At 33.9% G+C, this 25,000-nt stretch overlaps 2 protein-coding genes across 2 annotated transcripts in view; both read right to left on the bottom strand.

The window, feature by feature from the left end:
* Positions 1-23,517, bottom strand: part of LOC144964527 (putative oxidoreductase YjmC) — a 61,304-nt gene extending 37,787 nt beyond the window's left edge. Inside the window, exon 1 of the mRNA XM_078898946.1 lies at positions 23,418-23,517. The gene's annotated coding sequence lies outside the window, so the exon portion shown is untranslated. The remainder of the gene's footprint in view (positions 1-23,417) is intronic.
* LOC144964516 (uncharacterized) lies at positions 1,524-11,333 on the bottom strand. Its single transcript, XM_078898900.1, has 5 exons — positions 10,753-11,333; positions 10,254-10,340; positions 9,033-9,094; positions 8,000-8,216; positions 1,524-6,075 (listed from the first exon to the last, which is right to left on the bottom strand). The coding sequence occupies exons 1-5, from the start codon at positions 10,814-10,816 to the stop codon at positions 4,067-4,069; spliced, it is 2,439 nt and encodes an 812-aa protein (XP_078755026.1). The 5' UTR covers positions 10,817-11,333; the 3' UTR covers positions 1,524-4,066.
* Positions 23,518-25,000: the final 1,483 nt, after the last annotated feature.

Below are 25,000 nucleotides of genomic sequence, written 5' to 3'. Positions count from 1 at the left end.
CACCAATTGGAGGACCAAGCATATGTCTTGTTCAAATTGATTAAACTGTTCAATCTTTGTTCAAATGAGTATAGTTTGATTCCCTACAATGATTTATGAACACAATTCTGATGCTTGATGATCACAATGGTATATAGAAAATTACTCGGTCCCCCTAATGTTTTACTAAGTGTTTCTGTAGCTTTAAGGAGACATTTGGTTAAAAACATGTTTTTAGGGAGACCACATTAAAAAACCCTTTTAGGGAGCCCAGTATATGTTTATATATGTGTATACCTAAGAGTGCATTTTCAAGTGAGCTACCACCAAATTGTCTAAAATAAAGTAAGTCCTTAAGATTAAGAGCTTCATGGCCATAGTGTCGAAGCTTATCCCAGTCCCAGTGTGCGTAGAGTGAAGTGGCCGAGCAACGCATTTACTAACTCCTGGGAAGGTCCATCCCTCAGAAGGGGCGCTCAGGGAAATAACCTGGGACTCAAACACGGCAAAAAATATTCCCAGTTGCTCCGTGCGCCATTGTTTTTGCAGTCCCCGACCCCTTTAGAAACCTGACGACCCAGGTTAAGATCAGAGATAGAAGGGACCAGGCAGAGGAGTTTATTTGTTGTTGTTGTATACCACTGAATGGACTTGGTTTGTTTTGTTTTGTTTTTAAGGGTTTTACGGCGCTTGCAACACATTAAGGTCATATCAGCGCCAGTAAAAAGGAAGAAAATGGGATAGTAAAAAGTTATGGAACTACAATTAGAGCACCCAAGAAAAAGTAAGGCAAAGGGGATTTGTTTCAAATAGGAAACAGTAGATTCCAAGAGCCCACTATCAAAGTACTTAGTTTGAGATCACCTAAACGTCTCATTCAGACACAAGCACAGGTCCCAACAAAGAGGGATACACTCAAATGTTTACAAAGCATAAATAATATGTAAACAAAACAATAAAGAGCATAACAGACAGATGATTTACAAGGGAAAAATATAATCTCCCAAAACTCGAACTATACATTTGACTGTTTCCCTCCCAGCCAGGTCCTGGACAAAACCAAGTAATCCCATCCCGAGACAAAGACAGAAAACAAGTTGGAAAACAGACATAGGGGGATAGAAGACGCAACGAGTACGTCCCTGCCCATTATGGGAAGTCGGGAACCCCACCCAGTGAATGGAGTTGGATGGATAGGACAGCAGATCTGATGGACACAATGAACGGCTTCAATCAACATCTCATTCACTTTAACTTGCACAATGCTTGCTTTGGTTTCGTGGTAGACAGTTCGTCTGACGCCCGAGTTGCCAGGGTTCGAATCTATATTTGTGGCGATGCAGAGTCATTGTAAAAGTCTCATTTACAGTCTCACTTGTGTTAATTGGAGTACGTTACTGAATTGTAACAACGTTGTTCTGTTCGTGTCCATATAAATGTACTACCAGCTGCACGTTGAGCTCATTGTGGGTTTTATGATACATCAAGCTCGTGTAAAATTACATTTACATTTGACCGAAAAATGATACATAACGATAGAAGTCTACAAATCATATTGCAGGTTTATTTCAGTTCCAAAAGCCATCACAAACATTCATCCACTGTATCACATAAGTCTTTGGTCACCAAATAAAAGCATGAAGTTTGCTATGTGTACAGTGCAACATAAAAGGATAGAAACAGTTTTACTGATAAAACCCTCAAATGATAACAAACCAATATGTTGTTGCTGGTAAGTTGCTTAATTGCATTTGTTAAAAAGCATAAACTGTGAAGCAAAAGTGTTGAAAATCGTTTGAATAAAGTTTAATGCAAAAAAAAAATAATTCTTAAGCACTTTATGCCGTTCTAAGCTGTCGTTGCTGCATTTTTTTTCATTATTAATTATTATTATTCTGATTAAGGATGAGGGGATAAAGAAAGAATGAAATTAAATGCACAGAGGTGTCATTTCTTGACAGTCGCCTCTAAAGATTGCAACTCTTAAAATTATCATAAAAAGAATAGTGAAATTTTACATTAGGTATCTAGAAAATGCTGAACATAAAGCTACATTGGCCAATTAAGTTAGGGTTAGTAGAAAGACTTTTTATTCTGCCATATCTGATTCTTTCAGATAGTTCTACATAGCTGCCAACTTTTCAAAAATAAAATAAGGAACGCTCATTTGGCCCGGGATGAGGGACGATGTGTGCCGAAGCCCCCCCCCCCCCCCCCTTCATCGAATCGCAACATATAAAAGTCAGCCTTTTTAATTACTATTACTAACACTAACAAGTTTGAGATGACAGAGGCTAGTCCAAATGTTGCTCAATTATCGGGTTTAGTACCAGCACATTTGAATCGTTAAAATGACACTTTCCACAATGATTGTTGTTTGTTTTTAAGGGTTTTACGGCGCTTGCAACACATTTAGGTTATATCAGCGCCAGTAAAAAGGAAGAAAATTGGATAGTAAAAAGTTCTAGAATTACAGTTGAAGCATCCAAGAGAAAGTAAGACATAGGGGAACTGGGAACAAATAGGGATCAGATGTAGATTCCAAGAGCGTATCACCAATGTACTTAGTTTGAGATCACCTATAAGTCTTATCCGGACACAAGAACAAAATCCAACAAAGAGGAACACACTCAAATGCTTACATTATACATTAAAAAATAACAAATATAGTAATAATACATAACAGAGAGATGATTTACAAGGAAAAAAATATCATCTCCCAAAACAATAAATATGCATTTGACTGCTTCCCTCCCAGCTAGGACTCCGGCGAGGGCCAGGAAAAAAACAAGTAATCTCATTCCAAGACAAAGACTGAAAGCATGTTGGAAAACAGATATAAGGGGATAGAAGACACAGTGTGTACCTCCCTGCCCGCTATGGGAGCTTTCCACAATGAGATCAAAATTCAGAACGGACAATATAAAGAAAGAATTCAACTGCCTCAACTTTGATAAGGACCAATACACAAGAAGCACAATTGTAAAATAAATGAAATAACTTAAGATGGTTAGAAATGCATAACTACCAACCTGGTACATCACTTGAGAGGGCGTTTTGGGGTAAAAATTAGGTGAGTTCAGATAAAAAGTAGACGATTGCATATATGTTTTCTTTCATGCAACATAATGGTCTGTAAGTAGTATACTATAATAGTAGTTATAGTAAAATGCACCTCTAAATATTAGAGAATTCCTACTTCTTTACTTTGACAAGATAAACACACCTAAAAATGGAGTATACTTATTTTTCTTGAACCTAAACCGTTACAAAAGCTTGCTTGAAAAAAAAAAAATTAAAATCAGATGAAGATGTTTTTAAAGGGATTAAATTTATATATTTCATAAATTAATAAAGGGAAATAATCATTGTCATCTTTAATCAATATAAGCAATTGATTTTCTTATTGAATACCTTCCAATCAAAAAGGTGGATTTAATTTTATTCTTAATTAAAATAATATTTGTAACAAATAGTGAAAGTATCAATACTGTCTTAGAATATTCAAAGTATATCGAGGCTAACATCCATATCCTATGCAAATCTCCAATACATTATGAAAGGTTTGAGTAAAATACAGGCGTCATATAAACGAATGGAACTTTTTTAATTGTTGAAAATCATTTATGATAGAGGCATAATTCAAATTAAAGAGCTACACAAATGGAGATTATGCTCTCACTGGACACCAATAATAATGATAATAATAATAACAACAATAGTAGTAGTAGTAATAGTAATAATAATGGATCAATAATAATAATTCATTAGGCTCACATGGCTTTTTTACCACAAATTAGTCAAAAATTACAAAATACGGATTTTGAACTAAAAATAAGCACTTACTGACTCAGGAAGTCAAATACGGAACAAATCCGTTTTTAACAGAACGGTTGACAGCTATGGTTCTACAAAGCATTTGTCTCTCAAGCTGAGCAAATGAATGTTCATATAATATAAAAAAGGATATTGCAATGATGAACAGATTGTACTATATAAAGATAAAACGTTTTTGTAAACCCCCAAAATATGTCAATAACACTATACAATACAATGAATGTAATACAAATCAAATTCATGATTGTCATTACACCGATTGAAACGCTCTTTCCCTTCTATATTTATTTCTTTCATTAAAAATCTTTGTCTTCACCAAACTAATTAGTGTACCTTCAGGGATTCCTTTTTGTGAAAATACCCTGTGGTGTTTTAAGAACAGAATAATTTCAGACTTTCTAGGTAATGATCCCCTTGAACCATGTGCTGAAACATCTTCGACAAAGTTTTTAAAATATGACTTGACTCTATCTGTATCCTCATCTGACCATGACATGTATCTCCGATTTTTGCTTGAATTCCTCTTGGGTTCAGTTTGTTTTGAAGAACACGTAAGCTGATTTGGCACTCCTGCTTCACCATCAAATATTTCTTCTTGATTTGCAGCTGTTACTATGGATGTTCCAAAATTTGCATTTGAGTCTCTATTCACTACAAAGTCATTTGTTTCAATGTTACAATTTCCTTCCCCAGTGACCGATGCTGAGTTATCAATTTGACCCAAAAAATGACCAACTTCTGTTATTTCTCGTATTGCAAGTGGACACTGATAAATGTTTTGATTGATTGATTCACTGTGTCCCATATGTCGATAGAAGACATCTCTCTCTGGGACATCAAGTAAGGCAAATAATGTCGAAGCTCGGTGCCTGAATTTATCAGCTATTAACAACTGGGGTTTCTCTAAATCCTTTACTAAGGAAGTGACATATTTGATGGCAATGTAACCACTTACATGATCTTTGGATATTCCTGTATTTGGAAAAAGAAATGGGTTGTCTGAAATATCAACAGCTTTACGCTCCTGTGCAAGTTTCCTTAAAGGCTGAATTGTGTCATTGGGTATCAACACAGGGACCAACATCTTGCTTCCCTTTCCAGACTGATATGCCAGCTTATACTTCTCAAGTAACGCTTTTTCCAGAGGATCAGTGACATGTTGTACAAGCTGGGGATCAACCCATACACCTGAATCTGCATCATTCCAGTCTTTTAACAACATCCTTGCGGGTTCTCCGCCTCTCCTCGCATTAAACATTGTAAGCCTAGCTACGATGACATTGCGAAGCCTAACAAACATATGTGAATCAAATAATTGATAATCATCCTCACAAATACGGACCATCTCTTCAGTAATAAATTGCCGTAGCTTCTTTATATCATTCTCTAATGGCATCTCTTTGGGTTTTCTCAAATTTGTTCTCTTTGCTTCACATTGAACTCTGGCTGTAAAAAAAATACTATCCCAATTATAATCCAGGACAGCTTTGAACAAATCTATCTCTGCGGATTCTTCCATTTTGTTTTGCATTATATATTCCCCTTTTAAGAAATTAATTAACTTTTTCAATATAAATCCAATTGAAAGCTTCAAGCACGCTTTCAATGTCCCATCCTCTTTCAAAGTCATTTCAGAAATGGTTTGCGATATTTCATTAAAGTTACAACGCTTCACCACGTCCTCTCCAGAGAAAGAAGGTTGATTTGTTCTCTTCCTAGTTTTTAAAATCAAATTTCCTAAGATGCGTAAATCACTCATTATAACTTTTCTCTCCTTCTTTGAACTTTTACCCCACAATTTTGTTCCTAACAATACTATAGCTTTGTCTGATCGACACAAATTTCCCACTTCATCATTCCGAAATTTGTCAAGAATATTCTCCTTTATTTCTTTACTTGCATTGGGAGCCACGGGATAAAATTTTACAACCCCAGTACACAGAGCATGCTCAGTACTACATTTCTTTTTGTGTTCATAAACCCTTCGTCCAGAGTAAAACCCCTTACAGCCAGCACACATAACAACTTCATGTGACCCTTGTGCTCTCTCACGCATAACTATTGAATTGTTTCTAGTGTTTGAATAAAAAATGCCCTTTTTCTTGAGATTCTCCATTGTTCTATCCCTTTCCTTTACAGGCTGTTTCATGGCCTCTGTAACTTCTGTCTCATCTTTGTGTTTCCTCATCAAATGCCTTGAGAGTTTTGTTTGCAACTGTCCACAGTATGGACAGGGTCTCCTTGGCTTTTTGTATTTCTCTGGGAAAAAAAAGAAGAAAATAAAGCACATCATGCTATGAACTATGAAAATAAATCAATAGACAGATCGTATGCACATCAGCTACATGACAGCGATAGAGAGGAATAGCATTCCAAATATTTAAGGCCTGGACAAGTAACTGTCATAATTCCTTCTTGTTATATACTTTTCTACCATCTATTCCTTTGGAAGAGGTATGTTAGATTTGTGGAGACCTCTGCCACATAACAAATCCAGTGAAAAGACGCCATATTTTTGTTTTGAAATAGAAATAAATAGATCAATCCACCCACTTCACTGGGTTCAGGGTTCCCTCTTCATTATAATCAAAATATGAACATAAATCGGAATAGTAACACATTGAAGTCTCATCTGAATACATAGATTGTCCTTTGTTGTTTCAGCGAAAAATCAGACAGAATGTCAAAAGAATTTTAGGTTTTTCCCCAACCACCCCTTGGAGGGATCAGTATCAGCGGAATGGTAAGCGTCATGTTTTTTACGTTGAGCAACAAAATTTACTCCAAATGCTTCACTCGACCCAGGCGGAAAAGCAATCAAGAATAGACCCAAGTCCTATCCAAAGACTAACATTTCATTTAAGTTTATTGTAGGCCCTTGGCCAATCGACAAAATTCAATTCACATAAATTATTTACAACAATCAGAAATTAATTATATCAATAATAGTAATAGAATGCAATGAAGGCAATATCATAATAATAATAATAATAATAATAATAATAATAATAATAATAATAATAATAATAATAATATATAATAATAATAATAATAATAATAATAATAATAACAGTAGCGGCAATAAGTAACAATTAATATAGTAACAAAAGTAATAATAGACTATAGTTCATAGTCATAACAATGACTTTGTCATTGAGGGAGTGAGAAAACATCACCGGCTGGCAGAACAAACAGCCGACATCAATCAAACGTCCTCCAGACCGGTTGAGCATCGGCTTCATTAATTCCTTAAAGACTTCCCCCAACTGCCTGAACGATGCTGATGCCCAGACAACTTAATCCTGATTTATATTTTGTGGGAATGAAATATGACATGTATATGCCGGAAATATTTCAATAACAAACACACTGTTCAGATAGAAAATATTTGAGTCTTGCCTTTGTTAATTGACACAGGTAAGTTAGGAAAATAAATGCTAGTAAAAACGATCAGCAAGTTCGTGAACACTGCTTCTCAACTCGAACATATGTTTTCATCAAATCTACACACATCATGTTGTGAGCTGAATTTTAATGATCTCAGTTGTCATTGAAAGGACACCCAAGAATTTTAGAATAAAGAAAAATATTGAACCTGGAAGTCAAAAGGGTTTGTACCACAGCAGACATTATCAAAGTATAATTTTAGTACCGACAAATTAAAAAGAAAATGTGCTTTTCTTTAAATGCTCCCAATCATCATATACTGTTTAGGTTGCAAGATTAATAAAAATGTTATCTACTCTGATTCTCGTTAAGTTTCCAGCTGGTCTGTGAAAAAAAGCCTTAAGCATCATAGAAATACAAAGAAACAGTTTTAATATATAGATGGGTTGTAACAAAAAAACCATTTTAACACTTACAATACAAGCAATTTAAGTCTATTACAGACAAAAAAAACCCCAATAAAATAAACATGAACATTTTTATGGCTGGTTTCACTGATATCACTCACACATTGGGGTTTCAGATTCTAAGATGTCCACCCTATCAAATTTGGATTTGTGCTTGTTATGTAAATGGTAGCGTATTTTGCGACGCAGCACTGCCAAAACAGAAAAAAATGCAATAACACAAATGCAGCACCATGGAGGGGGTGGAAGTTTTCTTTTAAAAGGAATGGGTAAATTAAAATTGATCCCACAAATATCAAAGGAGAAGAATGACAAAAAAAATGACTCACCATTGCACGTAACACGTTGGTTTGCAAGTGTATAGCATTCGGGTTGAACCTGGGTCCCAGACTGGCAACGAGGTTCAGTCTGTGATAGTTGTGGATGAGGCTCTGACTGAGTTGGGGAATGAGCACTAGGTTCCAGAGACAATGATGTACTCAGCATTGGGTACCTCACAGAGTACGTAGAGGAATCAGACTCGGAGTCAGCAACAAAATCGGGACCCTGTATATTTTGTGGAAAAGATGACAGATCAATCAATTTATTCATGTTGACAATAAACATGAAGAGCCATTGTTTAATAATCCAACTAAACAATTAGCTGGTTAATAATGCAAGTATAATAAAAAAGAGTTGAGAAAGGCAGACATATTGTCTAAGTATTTAATATGTTCAACTGTGCTTGGATAAATATAGATACACCAACCAGGGTTTCAGTAAACCGTTTTTAACCAACTCTTTAAATCCTACACCAGGACCAACAACTACAAAACAATTTTTTATATCACTACGATTCTGGACATATAAACGGTTGTCATTGCAACAATATGAACTTCCTAACCTTGCAACTGCAATATAGTTAACAAAAAAAGTTGATAAACATTACGATGCAAGAGAATTTGGACAAAATGCGAGATCAAAAGTATAATCCCAACAGAAGCTATTTTAATTTTTCCTGGAAACGCATCATTTTCACATTTTGTCAAATAAAAAACAAACGACTTCAAATGTGAATGGCTCATCAATGAATATCACTTCAAAATATAACGAGGAAGGTTTAAAATAGTGTTATTGTTGGCGAAGTCCACTGCAAAGAAAAATTTTTAACAACAAAAAACTAGGAGATCTCACTGGTGTAAAACAGTGTTGTCCTTGTCCTGAAATATTGTATTGCGCCTAACAGACTGCAGGTCTCATCTTTTGTGGCAAATGTGTTTTGTCCACCACAAAATATGGTGATGTGAAGCATTTTGAGCATGGTGCCAACTGTGGATAAACGCTATACAAATGTTATGATTTTATTTTAATGTACATACTTACCACAAATGAATCATGTGATATGGAACTTTGTTCTGCATCACTTTCAGGCTCTGAGTTGGAGTCTATATAGAAAATAAAAACAACAAAAAAAAGCTGAAGACTATCATGTGCAAGTTTTTCTCTAAACTCTTAAACAAAAAATCATGCCATCTTATGCTGTAAAAGGATTTTTTAAAAATTATTTACCTTATGACTATTGTCCTTTGGAAAAAAAAGAAAATTAAGTCCGAAACCTTCTGGCTATTTTCTTTTAAATTTCAAGAACGTCAGAGTTGGCAAGGGAGGACGGAAATATAATTCCAGAAACCAATCTGTCTATAATCATATCCATATGATAGTTTTTCGTTCAAGATTCAGGTACAGTCCACTTAGGATAATCGCAATACCTTGGGATCATCGAAAATGTTGGGATTAACCGAAATTCAGTTTCCTGTCCACTATTTCAACATTTTACACATTTATTGTCAACTCAAACCAGTAAATAATATTCTTAGTCAACCACATATAGAGCAATTTGATTGAAACAAAAACCATATGGCAGCCCCGTGTAGATTTGTCAACCAAAAGCAGCTATGAAGCAAGCCGATATCTTATTCAGATTGGAAGAAGTTTCAATCTTTTTTCTCAACAATTCAACATTTGTCAGAGTTAAAGAGATTAGCCTTAATGAGAGACAATAAGCTCTCACCAAACTCATTGGTCACAATGCACAGTTGTTAATCCTAAAACAAAGGATATCGCTCAGTCTCTCTTTATAACTGTCATTTATAACCTGTTGTCAAGATTATGACCAGCCCCACCCCTCTTCTATTTAATGGCCACCGATGACGTCACAAACCCATACTGCAGAGCCCCGCCCTCTTTCGACTCTAACAGAGTGGTGACACACTACTGTAGCATTAAATCCTGCTCACTCTCGATTCTTCAACCTGTCACGATTTCATCCATGATGAAATTTAATCATGATATACTGTTTGATTTCTTGAATTTACCACTTTTTAAAAAACCGAAGTTTGTTGCAATTAACCAGTGACTTTTATATAGAATTATTTCCATTGCTTAGGAAATATTGTGATTAACCGAAAGTTGCGATTAAATGAGTTGCAATTATCCGGAGTGGACTGTAATAGTATTACACATCATGACTCAAAAAAAAAAAAAAAAAAAGCAAACTATGTGTACCTAAATGTTATTCATTTCCTCATCAAATTACATTCTTACCATTAACATCATAGATCACATCAAAAGGGTTGTCTGGATTGACAGCAAGACATTTTTCAGGATTTTTAAAGCTCAAATCTCTCTGATCTGAAGTTACAAAAGAAATAGCATATTCTCAACATTAAACTATGATTTTGTGATGGCTGTGATATGGCATACTGTATGCATAAAGCAAGATGCAAAGACAGGTTTAAGTTTAAATTATTTTATATTCTTTTCAAAAATCCATTCTAGTTTTGCCAAAATAAAATAAACACGAGAAGTGTTGAGTTGGATAGCGCTAAAACTAAAAGTAGTAGTGGTAGTAGTAGTAGTATTAGTAGTAAACGACAGATCTTACTCACTAGTGTGAATCTACAGTCTACAGAAGTTCCCGAATTATCTGACTCCACTTCCAAATGACTGACTGACAAGTGACAATCATCAATCGGTGTGTGATGTCTACCCTATTGAAAATCTTAAATCAACTGTGATGTAATAAGAATGGCCAATAACTTACCATTATAATTATCTCGGTGTCTCTTCAATGATGCCTCCAGCATCAATTTACCCCACGATGCCATAGACGTCTAGTTTGGAACTCAGCAAGTGACGAAAAAATACTTGCGGCTATAGAGAGGACGTCCGTCGGCCACTCTCTTTGTAAGTCAGTAGTCAGTGGTTATCAGATATCCTTGGTTCTTGAAAAATATAGAAACACAGCGGTTCATTTAAAAAGACTCTTTTGTAGATCAAGTTATAATGTTAGGTATTGCACTTTAAAATCTCTTCAGACATAGAACGGGTCAACTTGACGTCTAGACCAAATCATTTCGAAGATCGATATGGCAACAGCAACGCCTGGAATGGAGGATTTAAATGCGGCATCTGACGATTCTACTGCTATGACAGAAGATGCTCCATTTCACGACGTCGAGATGGCTTCAACTGGCATCAGGCATCAACATGCTACTCAATAATGGGTTTGATGAAGCGTTTGACTAAGAACTAAAGGCCGAGCTGATAACTGATAACCACCTACTACCGACTTGCAGAGTGAGTGAGTGCCGAGTGCCTCTTTATGCGCGAAATTGACTAAACATACGTTTCACGAAAAAAAGAGTTACTATGTTTGCTTGTCTCTTGTCACCAAGATAAGAATCCGGACCAAGATTCGATAAATCTGTTTCTAAAAATAGATTATAATTCGTATATCTTGTTCATTCCTCAGTTCATCAACTTTCACACAATTTTATATTAGGTTTTCATTACTATAAAAATCCATATAATGCTCTAGAATTTTAGAGAAAATTTCGGAAAGATATATTGCCTCACTATTGAAATATATCGATGAAAACACTGGTACCCCTATTGTACTTTTTTCAGGCGGTCACCTTATTGACCAACGTGAAAATTTAGGCATAACTCTTCTTACTGTGGTGTTTAACAAATAACTTCAATACTATGATTTACAATTATATATCCTTGACGGTTGGGTTGACAACCTTAAACTAAAAATAGAAAAGTGAATGTGCTAGAGGTCAAATCAATAGGGGGACCGGATTTTGGTCTCCCTATTGGTAAAGTACTGTAAAATGAACTAATAGGGGTACCAAAAGTCTCCCTATCCGGTATTAATACATATATATATATATATATATATATATATATATATATATATATATATATATATATATATATATATATATATATATATATGACCGGATCATCTTTGCCCAACCACTGTAAATAGGCTAGAACCGCCACTGGTTCAAACTGACTTAAAATAGGTGTAATATCTCTATACAGATTAAATCATGAGAAGTTTTGTTTAATAGTTAAACGCCTTACCACTTATCAACGAAAGGGATCACCATATGAAATCGACACATGGTTATTTGGTGAATTTAGCAACAAAGTGTCTGTTTGCTGTCACCCTTGTCGTCTCAAACAATCAATTTTAAAGAATTATGTAGTTTTCCCAGTGATTTACTGTACTGGGATGGAAGAATTATCATGTATGGTTGTGTTGGTTTTTTTCTTGGGTCATTTTTCTAAAGCGGGTCTTGTAGTTTGTAATTTCCGTCTTAAATGCCATTTGCTTTATTTTTTTAAATAAGACGACGGAGAATTGTATCTAATGCAATTAAAGTAGGTAGCGTTCTTGTCTAGGTCTGGTAAAATAAATGAGATGACGCCATACACTTAATACAATCCCCGTAGACAATGTTGATATTGTAGAAACCTCCGGTATAGAGATTAGAACATGAATTCGAAATCAAGACGTTTTGGTATGGTAGTTAGACAATCTATCCATCGACCAATTAAAGCCTCTTCACTATGTGAATACGACTAGTAGATGGGTGCAATAGGAGGTGAATGTTTTCATTGAAATTTCACGTAGGATCAATTAAATAGAAATACGACCGATAAGCAATGTCCATGTGTCCACACAAGTTAAACCCAATATCATGTTTTACAGTCATATTCTCTTTACCCAATATCATGTTTTAGTAGGGGGAATTAGGTCCAAAAATCCCTTGAATTGTGCAAACAGGGTTGAAAGCATGAAAATTACATATGTTGTAGAATATGAAAAATCCTATAATTTATGATATAGAACCACTCTGAGAGATCAGTATTAGTTGAGATACAAGGTTTTTAAGATTAGAAAATTTTGAAATGGACGACAATAATTTCTTTCATTTTTATTGTCTAAACATTCAAGGCAAGCCGATCAAAGGTTGTTTTACGTCATCCTTTGGATTCCCATTGGTGACTATTTTTAGCGCCGAAGCGGATGTTTTCCTTTCCCTTTACTTTCACGAACCATACAAATGATTTAATCGTAAATATTATTCCATTTCACTTGTTTTAATGGACGTTTAGCGAGCAATATTCTAAAATATGATATTTTTTCTGCATCTGATTTTATAAGTATAATCAATTGCTCTAAAACGGATGGGCAGACGGGAAGACGAGCATAGGGGTAGACAATACAGACTAGCAGAACACAGCTCAATAAATGCCGATAACTGGTGTTGACAAAGAACACTGCTCCTCCCCTCCTCCTGTTTTCTTTTCTTTCCAAAAAATACTGCTATAATCATTTTACGTGAGTTAAAACCTATTTCGGTCAAACTTGATGACAGTAAAGAGTCAGCATACCACTTTCATTGCTATAATTATCATCATTTTCATCATCATCAACCACTATGGTGCTGTATTGTGGCAAGTTATTTACTTTACGTTATTTACTTCAAAGGGACAATAGGATAATGTTCTATTTGTACTGTTGTGTCCTTATGTAAGGCACTGCACACATTTTGCCTGCTGATGATGGGTCTTTAACAGAAAGAATGAAAGAGAGAGAGAGAGAGAGAGAGAGAGAGAGAGAGAGAGAGAGAGAGAGAGAGAGTGTTATGAAAGAATATTGCATATGCCTAATAAAGGAATGCGTTTGCATGATTTCAGATACACATACAATAGCAAAAAGAACTGCTCCCAGAGACTGGGACAAGTGTTTGATATGCCAACAAGATAACACAGACCGTTTATAATGTCCCTCTAAGTCAAGGAGGTATGACAAAGGGCAAGGCTCTGAAACTCTTTTTGAAGATTTAACACAATTCAATTATTTGGTTTGTGATGAAAACAAGTTGGATGTATCTATTTTTTTAATTCATCAGAAAGAAATGAGATTATTTAAATCTTAAAACAAAATGATGCTAAGTGGCATACGTATTGTCGTGTAAAATTTAATGCCAACAAAATCAGGCGATTAGAATTAAAGAAATCTAAAAGAATTGCCCTACAAGAATTCCAAACGTCGTAATTTGACTTGGAGGAGTCACCGAATGAATGAGACAACCTTCAAAATTAGAGATTGGCTATAACAAACAAACGTGTTTTTAAAAAATAAAAACATGGAATCGGGAGTACTCCATTCTGTAATGACAACAGATATGGAAGAAAATATTCGTGAAATAGCGTTATCTATAAAAGATTCTGATATGTTGTCATTTATTGCCGGAGGAGATTTAGTCGCTCAGGAGGCACACTACTGCCCTATACCATAAAATTTGTCATGCACGATACTTAAAAAAAAACAAGCTTTAAAAGATGTCACTGCTGATGATAATCATGATATCACAGTTCTTGAAAGAAGTCGAGCTTTAGCTAACACTAACATTATATCTTTTATAGAAGAGAACCCTGCAACAAATGTGACGATAGACATGAACCACTGTGGAGCTTAACTCCAGAATTGTAAAAAGTGGATGTTCATGTAAGAGAGAATGTATCGGCACCTGATTCAAGTGTTTAAGGTCCGGTTTGCCTTGCACGGACTTGTGTAGATGAAGGGTGTGTGTGTGTGTGTGTGGGGGGGGTGGGGGTGTTAGGTCAGTACAGTAATGAGTAAAATTCTCTCTCTCTCTCTCTCTCTCTCTCTCTCTCTCTCTCTCTCTCTCTCTCTCTCTCTCTCTCTCTCTCTCTCTCTCTCTCTCTCTGTGTCTCTCTCTCTGTCTGTCTGTCTGTCTCTCTCTCTATCTCTCTCTCTCTCTGGCTGTCTCTCTCTCTCTCTCTCTCTCTCTCTCTCTCTCTCTCTCTCAGGAAATAACCATCAGTTAGCTACCGTAAATGGTTACCGGTGTATTTAAAGTTTTAGAACGCACATTGTATTGTCGTGGTTATTTCCTCGAATAAGTAATGCTATATAGGAAAAAATAAAAGTGCTAAAAACGCACTGTTCTGATAAATTGCCAGAGTGGTTCTATATCAGGTGTTATCTATACGGGTCATAGCTACCTATATGCCAATTTTCAGGATTTCAACCCCAATGTGCACGGTTTTAGCCTAACTTTCCCTAATACAATGAATATGAAGAAAATATATTTTTTACGCAGTTATTTCCCTTGTTTAATATAGCTGTAATAGGTAAAATCTAAGGCCTTAAACCGATACGTTATGATTAATTGCCAGAGTGGTTCTATATCAGATGTTTTTTCTATGGGTCTTAGCTACCTGTATGCAAACTTTCATGCTTTCAACCCGAATTTGCACGGTTTTAGCCTAATTCCCCCTACTAGTTTGGAAACACTTTGATTGTGTCAATGAAAAATTTACATCTGAATCAAAACTAAAAAGAATTGATGACAAAAGCTTTTGTAAAACTCCAAAAACTTTTAACACACGGACTTATTTAACTTGGCTGCTTTTTAATAAAAAATATTCTTGTCTGACATAATACTCGTACCCGTCATTTTCAACATGCGGCGGGTTTCGTGTTTTGTATCATGGACTTGAATTTTTTTTCGCAGCAAGAAATAAATAAATGAAACACAACAATCATTAAAATACACAATATTGATTGATCAATTACTTAATACAATAACATGTCCTTGCCAAGTTACTCACGTCGTGAAATAGATTTTGATGAGAAAAAAAAATGAAAAGACAATTCCATCACTTCATGTCCTATATTATGGTTATCATACCAAGACATAACCTAATTGAAAATGTAACAAAAATTTTGTGTAGGAATAGTAAATTTTATAAACCAGGTATACATTATCTCTATTTATGACATTAAACCATGAATGTTTTTAACGCACATTTTCAGGGTTTGACACTATATTTACTGTACTTCTCCAGTAACATTGTCGAAGTTTTTAGATATTTGATACCGTCACTTGGGGCTACTTTGCCTCAAGGGGAAACTTTGCCTCTATGAATTTGGAGCATTTTGACTTATCAAAGCTTTGTTGCAGTTGTTGTATCCGTTAAAAGACTTGAATTTTTATCAAAGAAAATAATTGCCAAAGAACTAAATAATCTCTTATTGGTCCAAAATTCAAGAGGCAAAATTTCCCCTTTAGGCAAAGTCACCCCAGTTGACGGTACCACAACACTTTTAGATAACAACTGGTGTTTTTTCCTCAAATTTTATCGATCTGAGCAGATAATATATTTTATCCCAGTGAAACGCTGTCCTAACAGCTGCTATATTTCTTAAAGATGATAACCCAAATGATCAGTAACACCCAATGTGTTAGACGTTGACGTGCAGTATTTTAGGCGGTAGTGTAATCTCATACAAAAACATCTGTCAAATGCGTAGTAATACCTAATGGCGATTTACAAGACGGTCAAAATTTATTAAATAAACGTTTTCAGGACAGAATGTATCAATTGAACCTAAGAAATTAATTTTTTTCAAAGCCAAAATGTGTGTGATGTAATTGATTTTTTTTTTAGCTAAAATTTATAAAATATAAGCTTGATAGCAAAAAATTTTTCTAACCAAAACATTTGAAGTAAAACATTGTTGGCTAAAAATGTGAAGTTAAAGTTTTCTTACCAACATTTGGGAAGTAATCATTTTCAGGTCAAAGTTTATGAAATACAAACTGTATGACAAAAATGTATGAAACTAAAGTTTTTTAAAATCAAAATAGTGTCTGGTGAAAAAAAAATAAAAATAAATAAATAAATAAAAATTAAAAGTTTTGTGGTCAAAATGAGTGAAGTAAAAGATTTTTTGACCAAAATTTATAAAATAAAAGTATGTGTGTAAAAATGTATGAAATGAATACTTTCTATCTAAAATCTATGCAATGAAATGTTTTTAGACCAAAATGTTTGTAGTAGTAGTATCTTGATAAAGTTTATGAATAAAGTATTATTTCTAACAAAAATATGTGAAGCAATAATTTTCCGACCAAATTGTCTGAAATGGACGTTTTCCAATCAAAATGTGAAAAGTAATAATGTTCTGACCCAATTATGAAATGAAAATTTTCTGTCAAAAATTGTATGAAATTTAATTTTTCTGGTCGAAATGTGTAAAGTAAAAGTTTTCTGACCAAAATATAATAATATTATGACCAACGGTTATGAGATCAGAATACATATTCTCTCCAAATTGTCATTCTATCAAAAAATTGTATGAAATTTAATTTTCTAATCAAAATGTGTGAAGTAAAAGTTTTCTGGTTAAAAATTGTATGAACGTTTGCCAGCAAAAATGTATGAATGTTTTCTGGCCAAATATATGAAGTAAACAATTGTTAGGGGGTCAAAAATTATATATTTAGAATATTCTTTTGACAAAATTGTAGGAACGTCAAAACCACTGAAATAAAAGTTTTCAGGATAAATTGTATTAACGAAATGTTCCAGGCAAAATTTTGCGAAGTAACATTTGTCTGACCAAAAAATGTAAAGTATACTTTTTCTGACCAAAATGTGAGAAAATAAAATGTTTTCTACTAGAACTTCATAAGGTAAATGAAACTTTTTTTTGGACAAAACTTGTGTAGTAATAGTTTTTCTGTAAATGTATTGTATCATAAATTATTGAAACCGTTACAAAATAAAAGACTTTTCCATGTCTTTCGCTTTTTGAGGCCTTCTCGAGGATTTGACAAAGGCAGAAAGTTTTGAATTTTCAAAGTGCTGACTATTTACCCTGCAGAATTACCATCGACAGAGTAGAGACATAGCAGATATGACTGGTGATCCTATATTATCACAGACAGAAGCAGAGATGTCCTACAATTGTTGTAGAGGTGCGATGTCGGATACGACACCCAAAGTTTTGCCATAATTTTCAATTTTATTTTGTTACCATTAAAGTATAACGTTTTCAGTCGTCCTTCTAAAATTATTCTAAAAAAATTGGTTTTGGTTTTGGTTTACTAAACTACGAAGTGATTCCATCGACTTTCGGAGTTAAAAGAGTGAAACAGAGACGACTGAAAACGTTATACTTTAATGGTAACAAAATAAAATTGAAAATTATGGCAAAACTTTGGGTGTCGTATCCGACATCGCACCTCTACAACAATTGTAGGACATCTCTGCTTCTGTCTGTGATAATATAGGATCACCAGTCATATCTGCTATGTCTCTACTCTGTCGATGGTAATTCTGCAGGGTAAATAGTCAGCACTTTGAAAATTCAAAACTTTCTGCCTTTGTCAAATCCTCGAGAAGGCCTCAAAAAGCGAAAGACATGGAAAAGTCTTTTATTTTGTAACGGTTTCAATAATTTATGATACAATACATTTACAGAAAAACTATTACTACACAAGTTTTGTCAAAAAAAAGTTTCATTTACCTTATGAAGTTCTAGTAGAAAACATTTTATTTTCTCACATTTTGGTCAGAAAAAGTATACTTTACATTTTTTGGTCAGACAAATGTTACTTCGCAAAATTTTGCCTGGAACATTTCGTTAATACAATTTATCCTGAAAACTTTTATTTCAGTGGTTTTGACGTTCCTATAATTTTGTCAAAAGAATATTCTAAATATATAATTTTTGACCCCCTAAAAATTGTTTACTTCATATATTTGGCCAGAAAACATTCATACATTTTTGCTGGCAAACGTTCATACAATTTTTAACCAGAAAACTTTACTTCACACATTTTGATTAGAAAATTAAATTTCATACAATTTTTTGATAGAATGACAATTTGGAGAGAATATGTATTCTGATCTCATAACCGTTGGTCATAATATTATTATATTTTGGTCAGAAAACTTTTACTTTACACATTTCGACCAGAAAAATTAAATTTCATACAATTTTTGACAGAAAATTTTCATTTCATAATTGGGTCAGAACATTATTACTTTTCACATTTTGATTGGAAAACGTCCATTTCAGACAATTTGGTCGGAAAATTATTGCTTCACATATTTTTGTTAGAAATAATACTTTATTCATAAACTTTATCAAGATACTACTACTACAAACATTTTGGTCTAAAAACATTTCATTGCATAGATTTTGGATAGAAAGTATTCATTTCATACATTTTTACACACATACTTTTATTTTATAAATTTTGGTCAAAAAATCTTTTACTTCACTCATTTTGACCACAAAACTTTTAATTTTTATTTATTTATTTATTTATTTTTTTTTTTCACCAGACACTATTTTGATTTAAAAAACTTTAGTTTCATACATTTTTGTCATACAGTTTGTATTTCATAAACTTTGACCTGAAAATGATTACTTCCCAAATGTTGGTAAGAAAACTTTAACTTCACATTTTTAGCCAACAATGTTTTAGTTCAAATGTTTTGGTTAGAAAAATTTTTGCTATCAAGCTTATATTTTATAAATTTTAGCTAAAAAAAAATCAATTACATCACACACATTTTGGCTTTGAAAAAAATTAATTTCTTAGGTTCAATTGATACATTCTGTCCTGAAAACGTTTATTTAATAAATTTTGACCATCTTGTAAATCGCCATTAGGTATTACTACGCATTTGACAGATGTTTTTGTATGATATTACACTACCGCCCAAAAGACTGCACATCAGCGTCTAACACATTGGGTGTTACTGATCATTTGGGTTATCATCTTTAAAAAATATAGCAGCTGTTAGGACAGCGTTTCACTGGGATAAAATATATTATCTGCTCAGATCGATAAAATTTGAGGAAAAAACACCAGCTGTTATCTAAAAGTGTTGTGGTACCGTCAACTGGGGTGACTTTGCATAAAGGGGAAATTTTGCCTCTTGAATTCTGGACCAATAAGAGATTATTTAGTTCTTTGGCAATTATTTTCTTTGATAAAAATTCAAGTCTTTTAACGGATACAACAACTGCAACAAAGCTTTGATAAGTCAAAATGCTCCAAATTCATAGAGGCAAAGTTTCCCCTTGAGGCAAAGTAGCCCCAAGTGACGGTATCAAATATCTAAAAACTTCGACAATGTTACTGGAGAAGTACAGTAAATATAGTGTCAAACCCTGAAAATGTGCGTTAAAAACATTCATGGTTTAATGTCATAAATAGAGATAATGTATACCTGGTTTATAAAATTTACTATTCCTACACAAAATTTTTGTTACATTTTCAATTAGGTTATGTCTTGGTATGATAACCATAATATAGGACATGAAGTGATGGAATTGTCTTTTCATTTTTTTTTCTCATCAAAATCTATTTCACGACGTGAGTAACTTGGCAAGGACATGTTATTGTATTAAGTAATTGATCAATCAATATTGTGTATTGTAATGATTGTTGTGTTTCATTTATTTATTTCTTGCTGCGAAAAAAAATTCAAGTCCATGATACAAAACACGAAACCCGCCGCATGTTGAAAATGACGGGTACGAGTATTATGTCAGACAAGAATATTTTTTATTAAAAAGCAGCCAAGTTAAATAAGTCCGTGTGTTAAAAGTTTTTGGAGTTTTACAAAAGCTTTTGTCATCAATTCTTTTTAGTTTTGATTCAGATGTAAATTTTTCATTGACACAATCAAAGTGTTTCCAAACATGATATTGGGTAAAGAGAATATGACTGTAAAACATGATATTGGGTTTAACTTGTGTGGACACATGGACATTGCTTATCGGTCGTATTTCTATTTAATTGATCCTACGTGAAATTTCAATGAAAACATTCACCTCCTATTGCACCCATCTACTAGTCGTATTCACATAGTGAAGAGGCTTTAATTGGTCGATGGATAGATTGTCTAACTACCATACCAAAACGTCTTGATTTCGAATTCATGTTCTAATCTCTATACCGGAGGTTTCTACAATATCAACATTGTCTACGGGGATTGTATTAAGTGTATGGCGTCCTCTCATTTATTTTACCAGACCTAGACAAGAACGCTACCTACTTTAATTGCATTAGATACAATTCTCCGTCGTCTTATTTAAAAAAATAAAGCAAATGGCATTTAAGACGGAAATTACAAACTACAAGACCCGCTTTAGAAAAATGACCCAAGAAAAAAACCAACACAACCATACATGATAATTCTTCCATCCCAGTACAGTAAATCACTGGGAAAACTACATAATTCTTTAAAATTGATTGTTTGAGACGACAAGGGTGACAGCAAACAGACACTTTGTTGCTAAATTCACCAAATAACCATGTGTCGATTTCATATGGTGATCCCTTTCGTTGATAAGTGGTAAGGCGTTTAACTATTAAACAAAACTTCTCATGATTTAATCTGTATAGAGATATTACACCTATTTTAAGTCAGTTTGAACCTATGATTATTAAAAAAAATATATCAACATTGATTACCGCGAGTAATATTGTGCGTGACATCGTGTTATTTCGGACATTTTCGTATTTAAGATTCACAGACATCACCAAATCAGGACAATGCAACTACTAACGTGTCTGTGATTACGGTTTATTAAGTCCAGATCATAATTTGTTAATTCGAAAAATAGTCGTTTGGTATCATCGATTCTAAAATCCATTTTCAAAGAGAGAAGGGAATACGAAGAAAGGGGATTTGACTGACATGGTATCTACTTTAATCTGTTTTTCTATTAACAATAATCTGAATCGAATAAAAGTGTTCATCATAATTTCAGTGTTGAGTTCACTTCTTGAAACGAAACGAATGTATTTGTTACAGCCTGCACTATCTTTGATTTATCTCTTCTTCGTTTGGTGGGTAAATTATCTTTACGGTTGCATCATTGGACACGCGTGATAATTATTTTTTTAATGAACATTTGTATATATCAAGATATTTTGTAGTTAAATAATGGAATTTTTTTTTTGATGCTAGAAGTTTTAAATTCATGGTGCCATGGTAATGGTGAGGTGACACAAAATAAAATGAATGTAGTGTCCAATGAGGCGAGATAATCAAAATTGCAGTCACAGTTACTTAAGTTGATAGTATAGTAATTTTTTTTCTATAACGTTTTCGCGAAGTCTTGTGGTGAATGACTAAATAACTCGAACTAATTAATTAGAGCAGCTGCATTCCATTTATTGAATTATACTGTAAAATATGAAGAAGGAGGGGGGTTACACTTGGAGATGACCGTTGTTAACAAATCATCATTGTCAATTGGGTCATAACACGAACGGAATATAGATGTACCAATAAGACGTGACGAGTGAACGAAGATTATTCCCCTGCCGTCTGTTTTTATGAGTATCGAGTGTGTCATAAGACAAGGATAGCAAGAAAACAACGAAGTGTTTTGCTCACGACCATGTGTCGTATTCACACAACGATTCTTTATTGATCAAATTGTAAGGCGTCTTTCTATCGCACGAAAATGTCTCAAGTTCAAATCCGAATAGAGATGCGAGATCTATTATGAGTAATTTTGAACCTATGATTATTATTATTCTAAAATATATCAACATTGTTTAAAGTGAGTGTTATTAACTTATGTGACGTTGCATCTTCGTATCTATTCACAGACATTACATTAGGACAATGACATTAAAACATGGACTTTTTGTTATCTATTTTTTAAATCTTATCAATATAGCTATCGCACATCTAAGATGGAAATAATTACAAAGTGTGTAAAACACACAACAATAATACGATCAACACAAGGATTAGATATATCTTATACTATAACACATTTACACTATAATAAAATAATCATAATACATATTAAACAAATTAACAACGGTTTCTCCTGCGCATGTATGTTAAGAAATAATTACAAAGTGTGTAAAAACACACAATAAATCATTTATTTTTAAAATAACTACAAAGTGTGTAAAACACACGACAATAATAAAATTAACACACGTTTTACATATATCTAATACTATAACAAACTTACACAATACTATAATAAAATGATAATACATATTTTACAATTTAATAACGGTTTATCCTACACATGTATATTAACGACATTAATAATTACAAAGTGTGTAAAACACACAATAATACAATTAAAAATAACTGCAAAGTGTGTACAACACACAACAATAATACAATTGACACACCTATTACACATGTGTAATACTATAACACACTTACACACTATTGTTATAAACTGCTGATCATGCAATTTTTACTTTAACAATTTAACAAGGGTTTCTCATGCTTTTTATATTACTACTGTCGTCTTTCTCAAGAAATTGTCTGATTGCAATGGCTCGGCTGGGTGGCGCATTGTCATACATCAATAATGTACAAGCAATTTCACTATCCTATGGTTTTATGTTTTTATGGGTTTTACGGCGCTTGCAACACATTAAGGTCATATCAGCGCCAGTATAGAAGAAAATGGGAGAGTAAATCCTTCTAGAATTACAATTAAAGCACCCAAGTAAAGGTTAGACAAAGGGGAATTGGTTCAAATAGGAAACAGGTGTAGATTCCAAGAGCACAATATCAAAGTACTTAGTTTGAGATCGCCTAAAAGTCTCATCCAAACATAAGCACAGGCCCCTACTAAGAGGAATACACTCAAATGTTTACAAATCATATTTAATCTGAAAACAATACACATTACAGTGCATAACTAGGGCCAGTGCGTGAACCCCCCCCCCCCCCCCTCACAAGGATGATCAATGACCACCATGTTATCAGTACGTGGTCAGTACGTCGAGCAACCAACCGTTGGCTACTGTATGTTTATCTAATCTGGACACCAAGCTCTATTGTCTAGATAAATGGAAAACCTGTTCTCTGACATTCCATAATAATCCACCCTATCCTATTTTAAACCCCTCCTACTCTTCTTTATGGACTATTGATTGCGTGTATAAAATATTTCATCATTATTTATCAGTCACGCTATTAGTCGGAACAAATAATTATATTGGAAATTACCATCAATTTAATATGGACTTCACAATGATTTCCTATAAATAACTGTATGATGAATACCGTGTTCAAGTGATACATTGCTCTAATATGTATTGATACAATGGAACTCGGACACAACGGCGATAGTGGGGCTAGCAAAAAATCATCGTTGTAACCGAGTCTCCTTGTATCTAGTCATACGGTATTTGAAGGGAAGCAATAATGAAGATTTAAAAAAAAAATAACAAAAAAAAAAACAAACAAAAAACAACAAACAAACAAACAAATAATCAAAAAAAAAAAAAAAAAAAAAAAAAACAAAAACAAAAAAAAACCCCCGCAAAGAACACATTTCCGTTTACCACCGAAAGTAAATAAATCAGACAACGCGACCGTAACTCCCGCCCATTTAACCCCCCCCCCCCCCCCCCCAACCCTCCTCCCCCTTTCCTCTTCACCTTCTTCAGACCAACAAGCGGGTTAGAAGAACGTAACTGTTCAATTCTAACATCCTCCTTTCCTCTCCTTTCCACCCATTCCAAGCTCGCCACTGACAGCACTAACTTCTAACGGCACTTCAATACTCAAGTGGCCCACCATCTCCGTCTCAGGGGTCATTTAGAGCTCATCACCGTCTCACTGCTCATAGGGCACAGTGACCTAATCAGTCAAGAGTCGTACATCCTTAACTTACATCCTAGAAAGAGGAGAGCTAAGCGTCGTTGCTCCTCTTTCTAGGCTTACATTAGGCCTAAGTATAAATAGAACCAAATTGATGTCAGTCAGCTTTTTATTATTGTTTTAGTCAGCCATTTTTATGAGCACTTCTCGCTAAATTAAATTGTATCAATCAGACTATAATCGTTTGTATATTATGAACTGATGTGTACTATTTCAGTTTCGTAAATTTCAAATCCGTAAAATTAATCCAAATGTTAAGTCATGTTGCCTATGTAGCCATTTTCAATTCTACGTGGAATATTTCTAAGTCCGTGAAAAAAAAGATTCTGAGTAGGATGTGAGAAGTTGCAGCATAATGCAACAAGTAGAATAGAATCGAATAGACTGTAGAGTCCAGAATAGAATCCAATCGAATAGTAGAATCCCGGTTTGATCAGAAAATAAATTGTTTTATACCCTTTTGTAAACTGTTTCCACAATTCCTTTAATCAAAG

The sequence above is a fragment of the Berghia stephanieae genome, chromosome 2 (assembly GCF_034508935.2).
Source record: "Berghia stephanieae isolate SIO BIC M18660-M18661 chromosome 2, UCSD_Bste_1.3, whole genome shotgun sequence".
Taxonomy (NCBI): Eukaryota; Metazoa; Mollusca; class Gastropoda; order Nudibranchia; family Aeolidiidae; genus Berghia; species Berghia stephanieae.
Note: the sequence above shows the minus strand (reverse complement) of the source record. Positions and strands in the feature narration are given on the sequence as shown.

What these genes read in the sequence shown, in the direction of transcription:
- LOC144964516 (XM_078898900.1), bottom strand. Translation starts at nt 10,816, where the DNA reads ATGGCATCGTGGGGTAAATTGATGCTGGAGGCATCATTGAAGAGACAC. An exon ending in ACACCGAGATAATTATAATG is followed by an intron (nt 10,341 to 10,752) that starts GTAAGTTATTGG and finishes TTGTAACTTCAG; the next exon opens with ATCAGAGAGATTTGAGCTTT. An exon ending in TATCACATGATTCATTTGTG is followed by an intron (nt 8,217 to 9,032) that starts GTAAGTATGTAC and finishes CAAAATATACAG; the next exon opens with GGTCCCGATTTTGTTGCTGA.